The sequence below is a fragment of the Scylla paramamosain genome, unplaced genomic scaffold, assembly GCF_035594125.1.
Source record: "Scylla paramamosain isolate STU-SP2022 unplaced genomic scaffold, ASM3559412v1 Contig7, whole genome shotgun sequence".
Classification (NCBI taxonomy): domain Eukaryota; kingdom Metazoa; phylum Arthropoda; class Malacostraca; order Decapoda; family Portunidae; genus Scylla; species Scylla paramamosain.
This window is the reverse complement of record NW_026973672.1, coordinates 801,201-822,500: the sequence shown is the minus strand read 5'-3', so window position 1 is coordinate 822,500 and position 21,300 is coordinate 801,201. Positions and strand designations below refer to the sequence as shown.

The window sequence follows — 21,300 nt, the reverse complement described above, 5'->3', positions numbered from 1 at the left end:
GAGAGAGAGAGAGAGAGAGAGAGAGAGAGAGAGAGAGAGAGAGAGAGAGAGAGACTGAAAGGAAAACTAATTTACTCACAAAACGAACAAACCCAGACTCCCTCTCTTCCCTCATCAGAGACACAGGAATCAAGTGATGACGAAGACATCACTTGATGAATGGTGATGAGTCAGCGGCCAGCACTGCCAACACCACACTCGCCTGCCAGGTTCGCAACAGCAAGAGTGTGGCTAAACCTTCTACCTTTATACAGCAGACTCATTGGGTCGTTTTCTGGTGAGTGCTGAGGCCTGTGGTGGAAGCCTCGGAGATCCCAACCATCAGTATTCGCATGGACAGGTGGTGCTTACTTTGATTTCTTCTTATTATAATTTGATAGACAAAATGAAAAGTGACGCTCTTGAGAAAACTGAGATGCATGGCGTGTGTGAGGTGGAGGCTGGCGACGCCCCACACGCCAAGCCGCTGAAGGTGAAGGTTTCGGTACAGAAGCGTGGCTGGTGGTGGCGCTGCGTGCCGCGAGCCTCCTTTAAGCAGGTGGCGGTCTTCCCCTTCCACGGGGAGGAGTACTACATGACAACCCCCAAGACCTACACCTCAATGCCGGCAGCCATGGACATGGGCCGCCTGCTGAAGGCGCGCCATAGGTCAGGGGACGCCCTGGTCAAGATCGTTCTGACGCACAGCCGAGGGAAGGTCGTCACCTTCAGGCCGGTGGTGGACTTCATGCGGCGGCTGGGCAAGGGAGAGACCGAAGACTTTGTTTTAGGCCTGACCATTGACGATGGGAACACAAAGGCGCCTGAACAGCAACACAAACAAGACGACACCTGTGAAACCAATGAACGGAAAGGAATGGTGGAGGAGAAGACTCCCTGGGTTGGAAAAATGTGTCCGAAGTGTCCGCTATGCACACTGCCGTTCTGGGACCTCCTGCAGGCCTGGGAGCCTCTGCCAGTGAAGCCGCCGACCGAGATGGACACCTACGTGGACATCCTGTCGGCGGAATGCACGGTGCTTAGGACGGAAGCCAGGGTGCTAGTGAAGGAGAAACAGAGCTCCGTCTCAGAGCTGGCTGCCCTGAAGGCTGAAATGGCACGGATGGAGCAGGAGATGGACCGTCTTGAGGCCTCGTGGGCCAGTGACCTCATGGAAGAAGGTGAAGGAGAGCCGAGTCTCGAGCTGGGAGGAATGGAAGAGGAAGATTGCGGCTCCAGGAATGAAGAGGAATGGAGGGAACTGCTTGGTGATTACAGTGCAGAAGAGAAGTCCTACGAAGATTGCTTCACTCTGGATGAAGGGCACGAACACTGGAACATAGAGGATTGTAAGGAGGAAGGCAGTGACGGGGAGAAGGAGGCGGAGGCGGAAAGTGATGAGCACATCCAGGAATGGAAAAGGCATGAATCTAACCCCAGCATGCACCGCGCCCTCTCGCTGCTGCGGCGCCACAACGCCCCCCCACTAAGGCACCAATGGAAAACATAATATAAGGAAGAAAAATGAAAAAAAAAAAAAAATACAAATAAGAAAAAAAAAAAGATATAGTCTTAAGTTTACGTAGTTAGTAGTACTAGAAAGTGAATCAGAAGAAACATGAAATATAAAAGAAGAAAATTGAACAAAATATGAAAAAAAGAAAATACAAAAAAAAGTTCTAGTTGTAAGTTTACGTAGAGTAGAAAGTAAAGCAGGAGAAATATGAAAAATAGAAAATAAAAAGAAAAAGAAAAAAAATAGAAAATACAAAAAAAGTTTTAGTTGTAAGCTTACGTAGAATAGAGGAAATATGAAATATAAATAAGAACATTAGAAAATACAAACAGCAAAATTTAAAAAAGTACTAGTTGTAAGTTTATATAGAGTAGAAAGTAGAGAAGAAATTAAAAAGAAACTTAAATGGATAAAAGAATACTCATAAGGAAATGATAAAAACGTTCTAGCTGTAAGTTTAGAGTAGAAAATAAAATAGAAGGAATATAAATTATAAAAAGGAGAGATAAAAAAATTTTAAAAATACAAACGAAAAAATTATTTGTCTACAGTGGAAAGTAAAATAGAAAAATAAAAAAAAAATATATATAAATAAAAAGATCTATTAGTAAGTTTAGAGTAGAAAATAAAATAGAAGGAATATAAATTATAAAAAGGAGAGAGAAAAAAAATTAAAAATACAAACGAAAAAAATATTTGTCTACAGTGGAAAGTAAAATAGAAAAATAAAAAAAAAATAAATATATAAATAAAAAAATCTATTACTAAGTTTAGAGTAGAAAGTAAAACAAGAAAATAGAAAAAAAGAAAAATATATAAATCAGGAAAATAAATGAAAATTCAAACAAAAAAACAAATGTTTACACATCTATGTTGTTAGTATAAATTCTACTTGTACGTTTAGAGTATATATAATGGAAAAAAAAATATATAAAAAGATATACGAGTATAGATAAAAATCAAAACAAAGAAGGTGCTAGGAAACGTCTCAATGTTTTAATTGTATGTTGTATTAGTTAATTGTATGTTGTATAAGTAAGGTAACAGTATACATAAAAAAAAAACTCCTTTGTAATGCTCTATGGTAGTTGTAAGTTTAGAGTTTAAGTTCAACATACAACTGGCAGCAAAGGTGGTGGTGGTGGTGGTGGTGGTGGTGGTGGTGTTCCTCTGGACAGGGGTGTTGCTGGATGGGGGAGAGCAGGAATGGTCACCCTCCCTCAGCTGTGTTGTCTTGCTCATAACAACACAACACTAACAAAACGTATATTGGTAACAATTTTCGTCACATTAACATTGTTTCACCATAACGTAATATACCCGTAAATTTATTGCAGCTGAGCAATTGGCCTCTGTTAGACTTTTTTCTTATTTGTATAGTGGTGGTTATCTTACTACTACTACTACTACTACTACTACTACTACTATTGGCAATGATAATAAGGATAATAGGAAGAGCTTACGGCCTTCCAGGCAGTAAGGTAGATCCCCTCACAGTGACGCAGCACACGGCGCGTGGTCTGCTCGCACCAAAACAGAATAAAGCTGGTAATGTTCCAGAAATATTCCAGCCATCATCTGAGCCGCGGTTTGTTTGCATGTTGAGGTGCAGTAAGTAATGCAGGCTTGATTCAGAATGGTGCCAGCACAACCGCCACTCCACGGAGTTTCGCGAGGGGAAATGTTTTGATGAGGCGACTCCAAGACGAACACAGTGCCTCAGCCTCCAAGATGATGAAGCGTGAGTTGTTGTGCGACCAGTGTTCGTGTGTTACGAGGTGTGCCGTGTGGGAATACAGTGTTGCTCAGCACTGCGTGTGTCAAGGCAGCACTGCATTGGTGGAGTTGTTCATGAAGGAGCAGTAATGACCGCCAGTCACACCAAATGTGGCTTCTTAAAGAGATAGTCAGAGGGAATATCATGACTGCAATTATTTTGTTAGAGTAAATATATCATATTGGAAAAACTGCTGCATGGACTCTTGTACAACGCCAGTGTGGACCCGCGATGCTGAGTGTGGACATGGCCTCACTGAGGCGTGGAGTCTTGTACTACACCAGTGCAGAGCCACGATACTGAGTGTGGACGCGGCTTCACTGAGGTGTGGAGTCTTGCACAACCCCAGTGTGGAGCCGCTATACTGAGTGGACGCGGCTTCACTGTGGCGTGGAGTCTTGCACAACACCAGTGTGGAGACGCGATACTGAGTGGACGCAGTTTCATGGAGGCGTGGATCGTGTGGCGCGTTGTGCTCTCCTAGAACACTCATTCAGGGCGAGGTGACCTGCAGCTCTATTCTTTCTCTCTCTCTCTCTCTCTCTCTCTCTCTCTCTCTCTCTCTCTCTCTCTCTCTCTCTCTCTCTCTCTCTCCACAGCCTCGCGTCATCCGGCACTCGCTCATCCATGTCCAACACTGGTTCTGAAATTTACAGCTGATTTTTTCCCCCTTTAATGTTCGCATTTTGCTTTTCGCCATCGTTATTTCCACCCTCCTGTTGTTTTGGTGATGGCGGTGATGCCGATGGTGATGACGGTGTAGGACACGGACTTTTTACGTACAAACACGAGGTACTCAAATACTGGTGGTGAAATACTGACTAAATTGCAATACATTGTATTGAAACTCAGTACTAGGGATGTAGTAGTTTACAGTTCAAGTATTTTCTCGAAGGGAAATATTGCGAAAAAAAATTTAGCCATCTTGCAAGTTGGTGACTGAAAAGTTTTTCGATTTTTGGTAACGCCGGATTCTCTTTCCTCTGTCACACACCAATGTATAAATTAGTTGTGTTCGAAGGGAATTTTTGTCAGACATTTCTCTTCCTTCACCTCGGCAATGAAGGCGCTTGTTGGTCCCAAGGGAACAGCGAGCTTCATGCAGAGGTCTTCAGTATTGCAGCAGTGACCCTTGAAGTGTCTCTCTGACACACATAATCTCTGCAAGATAGACTTATGTCCTGCAGTGAGCTTCCTAACTCTTGACCTTGCAGTGGAATGTCGGCTTCTGAATGAAGACACGACCGGTAGATGTATCAGCCTTGCCTCCCATCCCCAGCAGGACGAAAAGGCGCCGCGCGGACACAAAGTAATCTGGTCAAACAGTGGATGAGAAGAATGTCGCCCCTGCGTGTGGTGTATGCCAGGGTCGCCGGTGTGCCGCAGTGTTACCTAGAGGTGATTCATGCACGAGTCAGGATTATTGCTCGCAGGAGATGTGGCGTCCTTATTTCGCAGCGAAGAACGTGCGCTTACCAAACACGGGAGAAGCATCCTTGTTTTATGTGTGAGAGAGAGAGAGAGAGAGAGAGAGAGAGAGAGAGAGAGAGAGAGAGAGAGAGAGAGAGAGAGAGAGAGAGAGAGAGAGAGACAACCAGGAAGGAGAGAGAGAGAGAGAGAGAGAGAGAGAGAGAGAGAGAGAGAGAGAGAGAGAGAGAGAGAGAGAGAGAGAGAGAGAGAGAGAGTATAAAGTTCATTTACTGATGGAAAATGCATACAACAAAAGACTCTCTCTCTCTCTCTCTCTCTCTCTCTCTCTCTCTCTCTCTCTCTCTCTCTGCTATCCCATGATCTACCCACCACTCCCTCCCTCTCCCACTCTCTCCTCTTCTGCCCCACCCATTCACACCCACCCGCTCCCTCTCCCTCTCCCCCTCTCTCTCTCTTCCTCCCGCCCCTCTCTCCCTCCCGCCTTTCCAAACAAGATGGTTGATAGATTAACTTCCGGATTGATCTTTTTATTAGCGAGGACGGGAAGCCACCAACCCGCCGAACCCCGATTGTGGTGATAGTGGTGGGGGTGGTGGTGGTGGTGGTGGTGATGAATTGTGGTAGTGACTGGTGTAATGAATGATGATGGTGGTGGTGGTAGTTTGCGTAATTGTGGTGGCAATGGTGGTGGTTGTACTATGCTGAGTGTGTGTGTGTGTGTGTGTGTGTGTGTTAATGAACTGTGGCAGTGATAGTGGTGATGGTGGTGATGGTGTTCTATGTGCAAATTGTGGTAATATTTGTAGTAATAGTGGTAATTAAGTACAGTAGCAGACAGTGGTGGGTTGGTACTATATATATATGGTGGTGATGGTGGTGGTAATAGTAGTGGTGATTTAATGGAAGTCGATAAAGGTGTGACGTGTAAGAAAATGGTGGTGGTGGTGGTGGTGGTAGTAGTAGTAGTAGTAGTAGTAGTAGTAGTAGTAGTAGTAGTAGTAGTAGTAGTAGTGTTGCTTTTCTTGGTTTCATGGTTGAGAGAGAGAGAGAGAGAGAGAGAGAGAGAGAGAGAGAGAGAGAGAGAGAGAGAGAGAGAGAGAGAGAGAGAGACACTGAGGAAGGGAAGGAGGAGGAGGAGGAGGAGGAGGAGAAAAGAAGGGAAGGAGGCAGGGAAGGAGAAAACTTGAATTACATCGCTTCGGGAAGGAGAGAGGGATGGAGGGAGAGAGGAAGAGAGAGTAAGAGAGTGAGGGAGAGAGGGAGAGAGAGAGGGGATACTATCAATCTCTCTCTCTCTCTCTCTCTCTCTCAGGTTACAGGGAGAAGATTCACTGATTTACACCCTCGAAACATATTTTCGCGATCATGCCCCTGACTTTTTTCCTCCCTCCTCCTCCTCCTCCTCCTCCAGCTTTCGTTTCCTTCCTCTCCCTGAATAGATCTTCCCTCTTTCCCGCTCTCTTGCTCTCTTCTCGCGTGAAGGTGTTCGCGAAAGTTAAGTGCGTCTAAATTAAGCGTGTTGGTGTGGCGACCCTCTCTCTCTCCCTCTCCCCCGCTCTCTTCTCATCTGCCTCCCCCTTCACCCTTCAATATGTTAGCGTCTGTAGATCACACCATGTTCCAATTCTTGCTTCCTGGTTCTCTCTCTCTCTCTCTCTCTCTCTCTCTCTCTCTCTCTCTCTCTCTCTCTCTCTCTCTCTCTCTCTCTCTCTCCTTCCCCGTCCTATTTAATTTTTCCCTCTTTTCTCCTCTTTCAAGCATTTTCCCTTCCTTTTCTACGTTGCCCTATTTCTCTCTCTCTCTCTCTCTCTCTCTCTCTCTCTCTCTCTCTCTCTCTCTCTCTCTCTCTCTCTCTCTCTTTTTCTTTCCTCTTTCTAATCATTCTTTCTCATCTCCCCTCATTTACCTATTTTCTTTCATTTCTTTCGTCCATCATGCTTCCTTTCCATCATTTTCCGATTCTACCCTTTCCCCCTCTTCCCGCCTCCCCTCCCTCTCTCTCTCTTTATATATACATATTGTCCCGCGAGTTAAGGGATATACTCCAGGATTTAATAGTTTAAGTAATTCTAAGTCGAAAATACTTTATAGGCATATGCTGTGTTTTGCTTTATTTTGCGAGAAATTAACATGTTGTTGTGTTGCAGGGGGTGGGGGGGGGTAGGACTCCACCTCCTCCCTTCCCGCCTTGGCGCGCTTAGTCATCGTGGTGTTGCGCTGCAGTTTTTTTTATTTATTTATTTATTTATTTTCTGTGTACTATCTCTGCAATCAAAGCCATACAGGAGACAAAATGACAAACTAAAATTTTATATGTGTCAGTGAAGAAAATGTATAGGTAACACAGCAATGTAGTGGTTAAGTGCTATTTCTTTTAATCCTCCTGCTATGCTGTCCTTACCTTCTGCTATGCTGTCCTGTCTCTCTTCACTGTAGCTAGTTAGAAGTAGTTACCAAACAGCCTTGCAAGGACCAAAAGGTCTGTTGCTGTTTGGCTTTCCTTTGTATTCCTCCTCCTCACCGTTCATTTTGGTTCTTTTCATTCCAGGTCCTCATAAACACCTTGTCTTTATCTCCCCCTCCTCTTCCTCCTCCTCCTTTTCCTCTTCCTCCTCATCATCATTCTTACACCTCAACATTCGTCATAAACACCTTTTCTCTTCCTCCTCCTCCTCCTCCTCCTCCCTTTACCCAGAAGTTAAGATAATGCTCCGCTAACTGCCTAACTCCCTCAGCCAATCAACGGCCGCCAATTATCCTGTTAGGGAGGAGCCAATGGCGGGGTGGCAGTGATTAGGTGGTTAATTGATGTAATGAGGAGGAGGAGGAGGAGGAGGTGTTGGTAATGGTGGAAGATAGATAAGAGAGGTGGAGAGAAAGAAGATAGAGAAAACGAGGAGGAGGAAGAGGAGGAGGAGGTAATGGCGCTGATGGGTCATTAGAGGAGGCAGCAATTAACGGCAGGTTATAATCACTTTCATTAATATCTGGTGCACCGCCTTGTGTTCCTTAATCGGGTGGTGGTGGTGGTGATGGTGGTGGTGGTGGCGAAGATAATGGGCTGGGAGGCAGGAACAGTGGTGGTGGTGGTGGTGGTGGTGGTGTGGATATCTGTGAAGAAGGAATGGTGTTGGTGGTAATAGTAATGGTGGTGGTGATGGGTTTTCCCTGCTGGTGTCACTGGTAATGTGTTGTAGCCGTGCTCTCTCTCTCTCTCTCTCTCTCTCTCTCTCTCTCTCTCTCTCTCTGTCACTTACTTATTTCAGCAGACGAGCAACAATGGAGGCAGGCAAACCCACGTTATTTCCACACACAAATCAACAACGCAGAATCCTGTGAGTGGATCTCTAACTGCTTCTCCTTCGTTCCTCTCCCTCCCTGTATTCCTCCGCTGACCCTCCCTTCACTCCTCCCCTCCCTTGGACACGTCACGCCTGCCTGTCACGCAAAGTTGGGTAATCTCTGTGTAATCATGAACATTTCAGTGGAGGTCTACATCTTTTATTTGTTTGGTAAGTGTGGGTGAAATATTTACAACTGATGTCACTCCTTTATTCACTAAAATATAACACGGAACTAGAAAACTGGTGGAGGGAGGGAGCGCTGGTGGAGGGAGGGGAGAGGAAGGGAGTGGAGGGTGCAGAGTGTCAGGAAGAGGAAGAGCGAGAGTGTTGCAAGAGAAGTACTGGTCTGTGCTGCGTGTGGGAAGTGACTTTAGTGGCGGCGTGAAGGCGAGGACACGAGTGAGGTGCTGGCAGGCTGACTGAGGTGAGTGTGGTGAGGTGAGGTGAAGTAACCGTGTACTTCCAGCCAGGCAAGTAGTGGCGGCCGGTAGGAACACCTCCAGTTGAAGTTTTCCTACTGAATTATTGTCATCTTTCTCTTGTCTCCTCCTCCTCTGTGTTGTTCTCCTTCTATTTCTTGGTCTTTCATCGTCACGTTCACTCATTTTCATTTCTATAAATAAACAAAATAACTAACTTACTACCTATATTTTAAAACGATCTCCATCTTGCTCCCTCCCTTCCTGCCTCCCTCCCCGCTCAGCTGTTCAGTGACGACGTCTGCTCACACCAAGTCGCGCAGAGCACGCTAACCACCTCAATCACTCGTTAACTCTTTCCTTTTCATTATTTCACCCGATCTTTCAACTTGCTTCTTCAATGTTTCAGTGTTTCAGTGCTTCAGACGTCTGCATAAATCACTGTTACATGTACTGCTGTATCTCGGATGTATCTTGAAGGGGGTGACAAGAGTGAGAAGGGAGGAGGGGGCAGGAAGAGGGAAAGGTGAAGGAGGAGGCGTGTTGCAAGGGTCGTGATGCCGGGGACGTGGTGAAGCTGAGCAGGAATCAGTCACCAAGTGTGAGACGATGAGCACTAAGGCCTGTACTCCGAAACATTTCTGCGCCGCACCTCCGCTACACTTAAAAGACTCTAGTTGAAGTCATTCGTATATATATATATATATATATATATATATATATATATATATATATATATATATATATATATATATATATATATATATATATATATATATATATATATATTTTTTTTTTTTTTTACGGCTCTTAGTGACAGGCTAAAAATATTTCAACATTATGAAGAGGAGAAACACTCTTGAGCATATGTTTATTGTTATGAGAATACTGTTAATACTTATCCCTCGGGTTAACAAGCGAGGAGACAAGGGAAGGCAAGGTGTGGAATCCCTGGTGTCTCAGTGTTCCTGCCTGCCTGAGTGAGGGATGTCACGCACCACCCACAGAGAACACCACCTTAGTTTTTTCCTCGCACCATTTAATTTAAGTACTATTTGGGGATTTGTACCTTCAATGGGCCTTTCTCAGCATTGTTATTATCCTGCGCCAGAGAAGTGGTTCAAATTTTCTTGCGTGGCACAGCAACACTTAATGTCATACGTCAAAAAAAAAAAAAAAAAAAAAAATAAAATAAAATATATATATATATATATATATATATATATATATATATATATATATATATATATATATATATATATATATATATATATATATATATATATATATATATATATATATATATATATATATATATATATATATATATATATATATATATATATATATATATATATATATATATATATATATATATATATATATATATATATATATATATATATATATATATATATATATATATATATATATATATATATATATATATATATATATATATATATATATATATATATATATATATATATATATATATATATATATATATATATATATATATATATATATATATATATATATATATATATATATATATATATATATATATATATATGTATAAAAAATTGCATAGAAATACTAGAAATGTTAAAATAAAAGGAAAAGTAACAAATAAGATATAGTTAAAGTTTTAAGACATCAAGAAATAAAATCTAGAAAAATATCAAATTAAGTGGTCTGGGATATGAATGTACTAATTACAAGTCATTAAAGAAAGGACAGTAAGGAGGAGGTGAGCGGTGAGGCCACGCGTACAAGTACCATATGCTCCAAAACTTTGCAGTAATAGGGAGAAGTTAAACGTTTTTCAAGGTCATAACTTACAGAGCTCCTCTTGAAAAAAAAAAAAAAAAAATTGCAGACAGAGCGAGACAACACGTGTCTGACACTGCGTGCTTTCCTTACTCTTGTGTTGGCTTACCAATTGTCACTATGTCATCACTCATTGTAATTTTTTTTTCCTGTTATGCTCGTCTTCATATCTCTCTCTCTCTCTCTCTCTCTCTCTCTCTCTCTCTCTCTCTCTCTCTCTCTCTCTCTCTCTCTCTCTCTCTCTCTCTCTCTCTCTCTCTCTCTCTCTTTTCATCTTCAGAAAGTAAAAATACGTGAAGAGCGAAAGGCGGAGGAAAGGTTGGTGTTTACGAAGGGGAGAGAGAGAGAGAGAGAGAGAGAGAGAGAGAGAGAGAGAGAGAGAGAGAGAGAGAGAGAGAGAGATACGGGACGAAGATGATATAAAAGAAAATGTAATAGAAGTAAGAGACGAAAAGAGAAAGAAGACTTACATTTACGAGGAGATATTACGATAATACGACATAGGAAGATGTGGCCGCTTAGTTACCTGGTGCAGTCATTTTCCGTCTGGTTTTCTTTACGCGAGTCAAGTCATTCCTGTGCTGTCTAATGGTTCATTTGCTTCATTGACGCTGCGAGAAATCTGCTGCTAGGCTTTATGGGGAAATACTAGTATGTTTGTGTGTGTGTGTGTGATGATGATGTTAGTGATACTGGAGATTTACACGCTCTTAGACTGTCCAGCGCTCATCTGTGTACTAGTGAGCCTGGTGGGTGCGTGGCATCCCTCACCCTGGGACACGGATTCCTACAGTCCACCTTCCCCAGGTTCATCATTTATCCGGGTTGGGACAGTTCCTATCTAACTTTTTTTTTTTTTTTATCTGACTTCATCATTCATCACCTATTATTTCTTGTCCCATCCTCATTACTGACCCTGAGAATTTTGCTTAGGTCACCCTTGTTTAGTTAGTTCAGGAGAGATGGTTCACGCTTGCCTGGCACTACAGTTCCTATCTAACTATTTTTTTAATCTGACTTCATCATTCATCACCTATTATTTCTTGTCCTATCCTGATTACTGACCCTGAGAATTTTGCTTAAGTCATCCTTGTTTAGTTAGAGGAGAGATGGTTCACGCTTGCCTGGCGCCACGTCAAGGTGGAGATTGATTGATTAAGTGATCCGGCTTGCCACTGTTTGCTGTTCCCATGCATATCATTCATCAAGATTTCCACAATTAAATTCCGCAGGCTTACACATTTATCTACCTGAAGGAACAATGAAGGAGTGGATGATCCTGTGCCGATTATACAGTACTAGTCTGGAAGCTTTTAAATTTACATACATTCCTTAGAGAGGCGTAGGTTAAGATGGGTCTGATGGGTGAAAATAGGCAGGTATGTTTCATGCAAGGATTGTCACGTGTAGCCCTCATGACTTCTTGCAGCTTCCCTTATTTTCTTATGTTCCAACTGGTTCTGGGACTCGTAACCTGGTGGCTTGTTAGTCTCTCTCCCTCTCCCTCCCCTCTCTCTCTCTCTCTCTCTCTCTCTCTCTCTCTCTCTCTCTCTCTCTCTCTCTCTCTCTCTCTCTCTCTCTCTCTCTCTCTCTCTCTCTCTCCTTCCTGAATGTTTAATAAAATTTCATAGTTTTATTTATTTTCATTTCTCATTTGGTGGAGTTTGTTAGTTTTTTCTCTTAACGGTTAATTGGCTTTGTATTTCATAATTATTGGTGTTTTCTTAATTAACGCTTCTCATTATCTTCTTCTTCTTCTTCTTCTTCTTCTTCTTCTTCTTCTTCTTCTTCAACGTGCTTAGTCTTCTGTGCCTTCCTCAGTCACACCCATTACAAAGAGGTCCCCCTTTCTCTCTCTCTCTCTCTCTCTCTCTCTCTCTCTCTCTCTCTCTCTCTCTCTCTCTCTCTCTCTCTCTCTCTCTCTCTCTCTCTCTCTCTCGCCACCTCCAGCATCCTTCTCCCCCACTCCTCGTCTCTCCTTCTGACACGCCCAAACTAGCTCAGTGTTGCCTGTCTAGCCTTGGCCCACACCGCTGTACATGTGTTGTGCCTGTGATGTGTTCCTGATATTCCGCTTCGTCTCTCTTTGATAAAGTCGCATCGTTTTTCATTTCAGCCACTTTTCGTTATAATGCTTCTAAAGTCTTTGTCAAAATGAAGCTTTCCTGACGTGAATTTTAGTGTAATACTGTGATGGGAAGTAGGTTGTATAATGTTCCATGCGTTACTTTTCTCTCCCTGTCTCTTATCTACCAGGTTGTGACAGCTTCTCGTAATCTTGACAGTTGTTTTCATGCAGGTTTCAAGACACTTAGCCTTCAATTTTCGATGATTCTCAGTGTTTTTTTTTTTTATTTCCTTGGCCAGTGACCCCCTTACGTAAAAAGAAAAAAAAATAAAATAAATGATCTTCCTTGATGTATTCGTTCCTGATTCCGTCCTTCCTCGTCACTCAAAGAGAAGTCAGGCATCTTAATTTTGTCCACCTTTCGTTACAATACTTCTAAAATTCCTTGTTGGTGGACGTTCTTTACTAACATTGTAATGGTAACAAGAAGGTTTGATTATGTTTCCTACGTCTTATTTTCCTCACTCTTCTTGTCTCTTACCTGTCATCCTGCGACAGCTTCTCTTTATTTTGGTAATTGAGAACATAACAAGGTAAGGGTTGGTGCAAGAAGCCATCAGGCCTACACGTGGCAGCCCTTGTGTCAAACATGCCTGCTTATTTCCACCTATCATTTTAATTCATTAATTTATCTCATGTTCCCTTAAAGCTTCATAATAACTTTTTTTTTTTTTTTCAAGCTTTGTAATTGTTTTCATTTTTATATTTTTCTTCCTTTTTTTCTGCCTTTCTTATTTGTTGTCTTATGTTTTACGTTTTCTTTTTTTTTTTATGAATATTATTGTAAATTAATATGCTGTTTTGAAGTTGTCCTTTTACATTCCTCCTCCTCCTCCTCCCCCTCCTCCTCCTCATTTTCTCCAAATCCTCCTCCTCATCACTCCTCGTCCTCCTCCTCCCACTCCTCCTTCTCCTTCCCCTCCTTCTCTTCCTCCTCCTCCTCTTTCTCCTCCTCCTCCTCCTCCTCCTCCTCCTTCTCCTTCTCCTTCTCCTCCTCCTCCTCCTCCTCCTCCTCCTCCTCCTCCTCCTCCTCCTCCTCCTCCTCCTCCTCCTCCTCTTCCTCCTCCTCTTTTTCTTGACATCGTCAGTCGTTATTCAACTTACCACCTCCCTCCTAACGTCCCTAACGGTCTTTAACGGCCCTAACGGTCTCCGGCTTTCAAGAAAATGAATTAATTTGAATCCAACCGCTGTGGTCTTAGAGAGAGAGAGAGAGAGAGAGAGAGAGAGAGAGAGAGAGAGAGAGAGAGAGAGAGAGAGATTGTTTAAAATTATCTACCAAAGTGGTTATTACACATTAGTCAAGTATACAAATATGACAAAATACCGGTGATATGTAATAATATAAATACAATACAATTGTGGAACACTGGTTTATAATAGATGCACCACAAAAATGCAAAGTTAACGTACATATACAAGTACACTTAAAACAAAAAAAAATAAACAAGATAAAACAAACCTAACTAAATATATTTTCGGTTAAAACAATTTTTTTAAAGTCCAGCCTTAAAAGAGATTATAGATGTGTCCTGTGTGAGGGAGAGCGGGTAAAGATGTGTCCTGTGTGAGGGAGAGCGGGTATAGATGTGTCCTGTGTGAGGGAGAGCGGGTATAGATGTGTCCTGTGTGAGGGAGAGTGGGAGAGAGTTCCACACTCTGGGTCCCAATATGACAGTGCGCCTATCAGCAGTGTGTGTGTAGGTGCGCGGTACAAGCAACCTGTGCCTGTGTCTTGTGACGCTACTGGTGATGGCTTGCCTGTTACATAGTGATAAAAAAAACATTTTAAATAAAACCCTCGTAAAATCTTAAATATTGTTGTGGCCACTTCTAAAACATGTTTTTGCTTTATTCGTAGCCATTGGAGTTCTTTATAAAATGGAGACACGTGATCATATTTCTTAACTCCACCTATGGCAACCCTTCCTGCAGCATTCTGTAACTTTTGCACACCAGACATTAATGCATCATTTGTAGTCCCCATATTCTAATACAACAGTTAATTAAGGTTAATACAAGGGCCTGTGTCACCATGATCCTGCTGTCCTTATCGGGGTTTTCACTAATTCTACTTACATACATTAAAACACCCATCACTTTCCTTTTCAGCTCATTAGTATGGACGTCAAAAAGCAAGTAACTATCCAAGCAAACTCACAAGTTTTTCACGTGCCTGCTTGGATGTATTACATTTACATTAACATTCACAGTCGTGTTTGGGGGAAGAGAGAGAGAGAGAGAGAGAGAGAGAGAGAGAGAGAGAGAGAGAGAGAGAGAGAGAGAGAGAGAGAGAGAGAGAGAGAGAGAGGATAATTAGGGATGCCTCGAGGCAGTAGCAACACTCCGTAATGGCTTCCTCTAGACCGCCATCTTTAATCTCTGTCTGCAAGGAGGAGGAGGAGGAGGAGGAGGAGGAGGATGAGAATGAGGAGGAGGAGGAGGAGGAGGAGGAGGAGTAAGGTGGTGCTGTCGAGACGCAGCCTGGGAGAGAGGAGGGAAGGAGGGAGGAGAGGAAAGGAGAGAGAGGGAGGTATGGAGGAGGAGGAGAGGAGAGATGGACGGGGGTAAGAAGGGAGGGAAGAGAGGAGAGATGGAAGGAGTAGAGGGAGAGAGGGAGGAAGGAAAGAAGAGGAGGGAAGAAGGGAGGAAAGGTTTGATATCTATAAAAAAAGAGAGAATGTTGTGGCCATTGTTGAGAGAGAGAGAGAGAGAGAGAGAGAGAGAGAGAGAGAGAGAGAGAGAGAGAGAGAGAGAGAGAGAGAGAGAGAGAACGACGTTTATTATAATGAGACGATTATCACTCATTCACTGTTTACCATCTCTCTCTCTCTCTCTCTCTCTCTCTCTCTCTCTCTCTCTCTCTCTCTCTCTCTCTCTCTCTCTCTCTCTCTTTCTCTCTTTATCACTATTATTATCTTCCTTAACTTACATAGAATATCATTGACTTCTATGTCATCTCTCTTCCTCCTCCTCCTCCTCCTTCCTTTGTATATTCCTTTGTCTATTCCTCCTCTCACAGGGCTGGGAGTCAAGGGGCGTATCAAATGAGGACCACCACCAAAGAGCGAAAGGGAGGAGAAAAAGGAGGAGGAGGAGGGAAGGAGGATCGGGACTTTTGATGTTCCTCCGCTATTCTGCCTCTTCCTCCTCCTCCTCGTCTTCTTCCTTTCCTTTTTTTTTTTCTCCTTGTTTTCGCCGCTCTCATCTTATTGTTTTCTTGTTTTCTTTTTCTCCTATTCCTTCTTCTCTTTTCATCTTTCTCGTTTCCTTTTCTCTCACTTGTCTGTTCTTTTTTTTTTTCATTTAGTGCTTTTCAATCTCCAGTCCTCTTTTCTTCCTCTTTTTCTTCTCCTTTCTCATTTCTCCTCTTCCTCCTCCTCCTCCTCCTCCTCCTCCTCCTCCTCCTCCTCCTCCTTCTTCTCCTCCCCCTTTTTTTCTTCTTCTTCTTCTTCTTCTTCTTCTTCTTCTTCTTCTTCTTCTTCTTCTTCTTCTTGTGATTGAATTTAATTGCTTTCTTTGTCTTTCAGTAACTTTATTTATGTGTCTTTTGGGGTAAGTTCATTGACTTTTTTTTTCTGTCTGTTTGTTTCCCTCCCTCTCTCTCTCTCTCTCTCTCTCTCTCTCTCTCTCTCTCTCTCTCTCTCTGTGTGTGTGTGTGTGTGTGTGTAATAATAATAATAATAATAATAATAAACGGTTTATTATTTAGGCAGTTGACAAACTGAAAATGTACATAGGGGATGGGGAAAAACTTAACATTAAACCTAACGGTAAGACTAATCTAGGAGGGAAATACTAATGATTGATGGCTCGCACCATGGTGGGAATCGCACTGAGTCTGTACCGGTCCGTGCGCGGCGCCTTCAGGGGCGTTATTTTGTTGTGGTGTCTGGTGGCACGGACAGGGCGAGGCGCGTCGGGCGGCAGCATGTCTCTGAGACGCGGATGATGCAGTAGTCCCTTCCCAAACTTCTCCAGAGCCTCTCGGTGCCTGGTGGATATTCTGGACAGACTCAGGGTGGTCAGGGCTTCCTCATAGGTGGTGTATGCAGGGCCAAGGATGACCCTGCACGCCCTTTTCTGCACACTCTCTAGCTGTAGCTGTTGAGTGTGTGTGAGGGAGGAGGACCACGCTGGGGAGGCGTACATGAGTTTGGGGAGGATGAAGGTGAGGTACACCCCCCTTAACTCATCTGTCGGCGTCCCCAGCGACCTGAGTCTGCGCAGCATGTACAGCCTGTAGGTAGCTGATCTCACGGTGCTGGCGACATGCTGCTTCCAGGTCAGCTGGTCGTCCACCGTGACTCCGAGAAGCTTGGCACATTGGACCACCTGGAGGGGGTGAGGGCCCACTGTGAGCCGGGGAGGGGGCACTGGTACAGAGGAGGTACAGAAATGCATCACCACAGTTTTGCTGTGGTTGATGGTCATCCTGCTCTCCTCTGTCCACGTCTGCAGTCGCTCCAGAATTGCTTGCAGTGGCGAGTAGTCCGGGTTCTTGTTGGAAACTGGGACGCCCACGGTGCAGTCGTCCACATACTTCCAGCGATGGGGGGTGTCGGTGAGGGCGTCGTTGATGAGGAGGAGGAAGCATAGAGGACCCATCTTGGTCCCCTGGGGGACTCCACATGTCAGCTGTTGGAAATTAGAGACAGAGCCCTGATAGCGAACGGCCTGACGTCTCCCTGTGAGGAAGTCGGCTAGCCACGCTATCAGATTAGGAGGGAGACCCAGACTTACTGCCTTGCTGATGACAACAGTGTGATCAACTAGATCAAAGGCTTTTTTGAAGTCGACAAAAGCAACAGCTAGAGAGGTGTTTCGCTTGTCCAGGTGGCTGTGGATGAATTCAAGGAAGCTGGTCAGGTAATGTGAGGTGGAGGTGGCTTTAATATTTCCGAATTGTCTGATATCCACGGTGTTACAAATTTTGGTGTATGCCCAGTCATATACAAAATCTTCACAAATAAGGCTAGGGATGGGGGTGATAGAGACTGGCCTGAGGTCATTGAGTGACTGAGGACTGGAAGTTTTGGGGATGGGAGTGACATAAGATGTCTTCCAGTCCGCGGGGCAAGAGTGTTGGGAGAGTGAGGCGTTTATTATGGAGCATAGCGGTGTTGCTAGCTCTACAGCAAATTCCTTGTAAATTTTTATAGGAAGGTCAGTGGGTGTGGTGGATCTTGGTTTAAATTTAAGTATTCTCTTAAAAACATCCATCGCCTGGACAGTGTGTGGAGGGGAGGGAGCGGGCAGATAGGCAGGAAGCGGAGTGGTGTGGAGGGGAGGAAAGGTTTGACAGATAGCAGCAAAGTGATCGTTCATCTCCTGAGCCGCGAGATTAGCAGGAAGGTGTGAGGTGCAAGGAAGGGATGAAGTGTGCTTTTGTAAGCCACACAAAGCTTTGATCTTAGCGTACCACTGTCTGTTGTTGGTCAGCTTGAGGTGGTGTATCTTGTCTGGGTAATAGCTTGCCTTTGCATTCTTAATCTCCCTGATTACTCTGTTTCTTAGTTTCCTGTAAAGGACCGGGCAGGAGTGGAACGTGTGTGTGTGTGTGTGTGTGTGTGTGTGAATTCACATCAATTTTCGTATTTTTGCATTATGATAAAATATTGTGATTTTCCTCACATTTTCACCATAAACTATTGGGAAAACATTCATACATATAATATATTTTCCAATTCTCTCTATAATATTTTATTTGATTCATTGTGTCCATTAAACCCAAACATCATTTTTTCTTCTCTCTACATTACGCAAACTGCTTCCCTTCTCCCCTATACACCACCACCACCACCACCACCACCATCTGTCCGCCCTTCCTTCTCTCAGTCTATTCAAGGCCATCCCATCAAAACTTCTCTCGATTAACTTCTCTCTCCTCCTTCCTTCTCTTCCTTCAGTCTATTTCTGAACATTCCAGGAAAAATGATCTCCTTTAACACACACACACACACACACACACACACACACACACACACACACACACACACACACACACAAGCTCAGATCACTACCAGACAGCCCTAAGGAGACCTAACTAGTTTAGATAAGCTGAAATCACTATTGAACCACCTTAAGAAACCCAAACAAGCTCTAACAAGCCTGATAAGCCCAGATAAGCCAAAGCAAACCCAATAACCCTGGTTGCTAGCGTCACAGGGCTAAGGAGAGTTGTATGCAAAGATGTAACCCAACACAACCTTTTCTTTCCTTTTGTACATTCCTTTTTTTTCCCTCACCACACCCTTTATCATAACCACACAAGCTCAAATCACTCTCCTAATAAGCCCAGACGAGCACACTGACTCTCGCAGCGTTCAAAGTACATAACCCTGACTTAATCCAACACCTAAGCCCTTTATCGTCTAGAATACCCATCTTTTTACCCCAAACCCTTTATCATAACGACACAACCCCAAATCATTCTTCTAGACACCCTTAATAACACGTAATAAGCCCAATAACCCTCGCAGCGTAGCGTCGGGGGCTAAGGAGTGTTACATGCAAAGTCCACAAGCCTGATTTAATCTGTGTTTACGCCCTGCCTAGCCGCGCCTGAGTCTCCGGCGGCTGTTTAAGGCTTAGTGGGGCAGCGTCTTGGAGCGAGGCGCACGTGGAGTGAAACACTGGCTAGTCAAACACAAAGCGGCGATATTTCAAGCCCGGCTACTCTCTTTTAACTGAGGGGGAGGAGGAGGAGGAGGAGGAGGAGGAGGAGGAGGGAAAAAGCTGCCTCGTACGTCCTTTTATTATTTTGTAAAATGTTTTTAAAAGGAGAAATTGTGAGGCAAGGGCAATTATTGTGATGTATCTGACCTAGGGAGAGGAGGGAGAGGGAGAGACTGTGAGGGGAGCGAGGGAGAGGAAGAGAGAGAGAGAGAGAGAGAGAGAGAGAGAGAGAGAGAGAGAGAGAGAGAGAGAGAGAGAGAGAGAGAGAGAGAGAGAGAGAGAGAGAGAGGGAGAGAGTTATGGTGGGAGGGAGAGAATTACTGGTGGGAAGGAGAAGCGAAGGGAGAGAGAGAGTCATGGGTGGGTAGGAAGAGAGAGAGAGAGAGAGAGAGAGAGAGAGAGAGAGAGAGAGAGAGAGAGAGAGAGAGAGGGAGAGAGTTATGGTGGGAGGGAGAGAATTACTGGTGGGAAGGAGAAGCGAAGGGAGAGAGAGAGTCATGGGTGGGTAGGAAGAGAGAGAGAGAGAGAGAGAGAGAGAGAGAGAGAGAGAGAGAGAGAGAGAGAGAGAGAGAGAGAGAGAGAGAGAGGTACAATGACATGGTAGGTAGATTGTGAGACAAACAGCCTGAGAAAGTAATAGACAGAGTTGGAAATCGCTAAGTGTATGGTGTGTGCGATGTGGTCGAGGGTGGGAGGGCGCGGGAGGCGGGGCGGTGGGAGAGAGACTGATAAATGTAAATACGAGTAAGTGAATAGGATAAACTGGTGGAGAGATAGATAGAGGAGTCAACAAGTGAATGAAAGACACAGATGCAGATACGAGAAGGTGAATGAAGTAAATTGGTGAATAGATCAATAGATAAGGAGTCAGTAAGTGAAATAGAATAACTGGGTAAGAAGTCTGGATGGAAAAATGAATAGGGAATCAAATGAATAAATGCGTTAATACAAGGAGTAGGTAACATGGAAGCTTGATAGATTGATTAGCCAATTAGTGAATAAATAGCTAAATACAAAAAGAAGGCAAGGTAAAAAATAATGAAACGTAAGTGATTCGAGTAAACAGACTGATGAATAACTATATTAATAAACAAACATAAGTGAATAAACTTTTTCTCAGGCAGAGTGGTGGGTGACTAGGTGAAGCTCGGTAGTCAGGCCATTAGAGTCCAGTTGAAAGAGAGCCTCAAAAGAAGACAAAGTAAATTAATGAATAGGGATGAGAGGTGGAGACTGCTAGGGATGTTTTACTGAGGGCCTGCCACGTGTAGGCCTGAAGGCTTCTTGCAGCTTCCCTTACGCCCTCAAAACGTGTTCATACATGAATAGATGCGTAAACAGTTATATATTTGCTTTTAGTAGATACACATGAAATATGAGTAAGAAAACAAATATTTTAACTAAATTGCGAAAATAATGAATTATGATGGTGAAGAAACTTTGTCATTAAAAAAAAAAAGGAACAGAATGAATATCAACGGTTTTAAGGTAGTGGATAGTGATGGATAACACACACACACACACACACACACACACACACACACTTCAAACACATCACAAGAGGTAATAAAAAGAAGAAAAAAACTGCAATAATAATAATAACAGTACTGGAGAATATCAGCATAATTTGGATGGAGTGTTGCACGCAGCCTGCATGTTGAAGCGCCTTGGCCTCTCAGCAGGACTGTTTTCAAAGGCCACATACGATGATGATCAGTAGGATTCTCATCTCTAACTATTACAAGCTTAAACCCGTTATTTCTTATCCCATCTTGATTACTGACCTTGAGAATTTCGTTTGTTACCATTATTTACGTCACCAGTACCACAGAAAGACCTCATCAATCTCTTCTTAATCTTTTTTTGTCCTATCCTGACTACTGGTCTTGAGAATTTCGTTTGTTTACCGTTGATACATCGCCACTACCACAGAAAGATCTCATCATTCTCCTCTTAATCTTCTTATCCTATCATGACTACTGACCTTGAGAATTTTGCTTACGTCACCCTTCTTGTATTTTCTGTGGCAATGAAAGACCTATCAGATCCCTCTTTAAACAGACGCCTCACTGGAGACAAGTGAAAGCGTAAATCTAACTTGATCAAGATATAAGCCATTATTTCTCTATATAATCCTGAAGAAATCACTCTTAAAAATATAACATATACGTATATTTCATGAGAATCTCTCTAAT

General features: G+C 43.3%; 1 protein-coding gene and 1 long non-coding RNA gene across 5 annotated transcripts in view; one reads left to right on the top strand and one right to left on the bottom strand.

Annotated features, from left to right (window-relative positions):
• Positions 1-8,310: 8,310 nt before the first annotated feature.
• Positions 8,311-21,300, top strand: part of LOC135096771 (uncharacterized) — a 69,758-nt gene continuing 56,768 nt past the window's right edge. For all 4 annotated transcript variants that reach the window (XR_010265000.1, XR_010264999.1, XR_010265001.1 and 1 more), the window contains exon 1: positions 8,311-8,471. This is a non-coding gene — a long non-coding RNA (uncharacterized LOC135096771). The remainder of the gene's footprint in view (positions 8,472-21,300) is intronic.
• Positions 16,105-21,300, bottom strand: part of LOC135096770 (uncharacterized) — a 114,208-nt gene continuing 109,012 nt past the window's right edge. Inside the window, exon 7 of the mRNA XM_063998502.1 lies at positions 16,105-17,065. Coding sequence (XP_063854572.1) covers positions 16,226-17,035 — 810 coding nt within the window. The 5' untranslated portion in view covers positions 17,036-17,065 and the 3' untranslated portion in view covers positions 16,105-16,225. The remainder of the gene's footprint in view (positions 17,066-21,300) is intronic.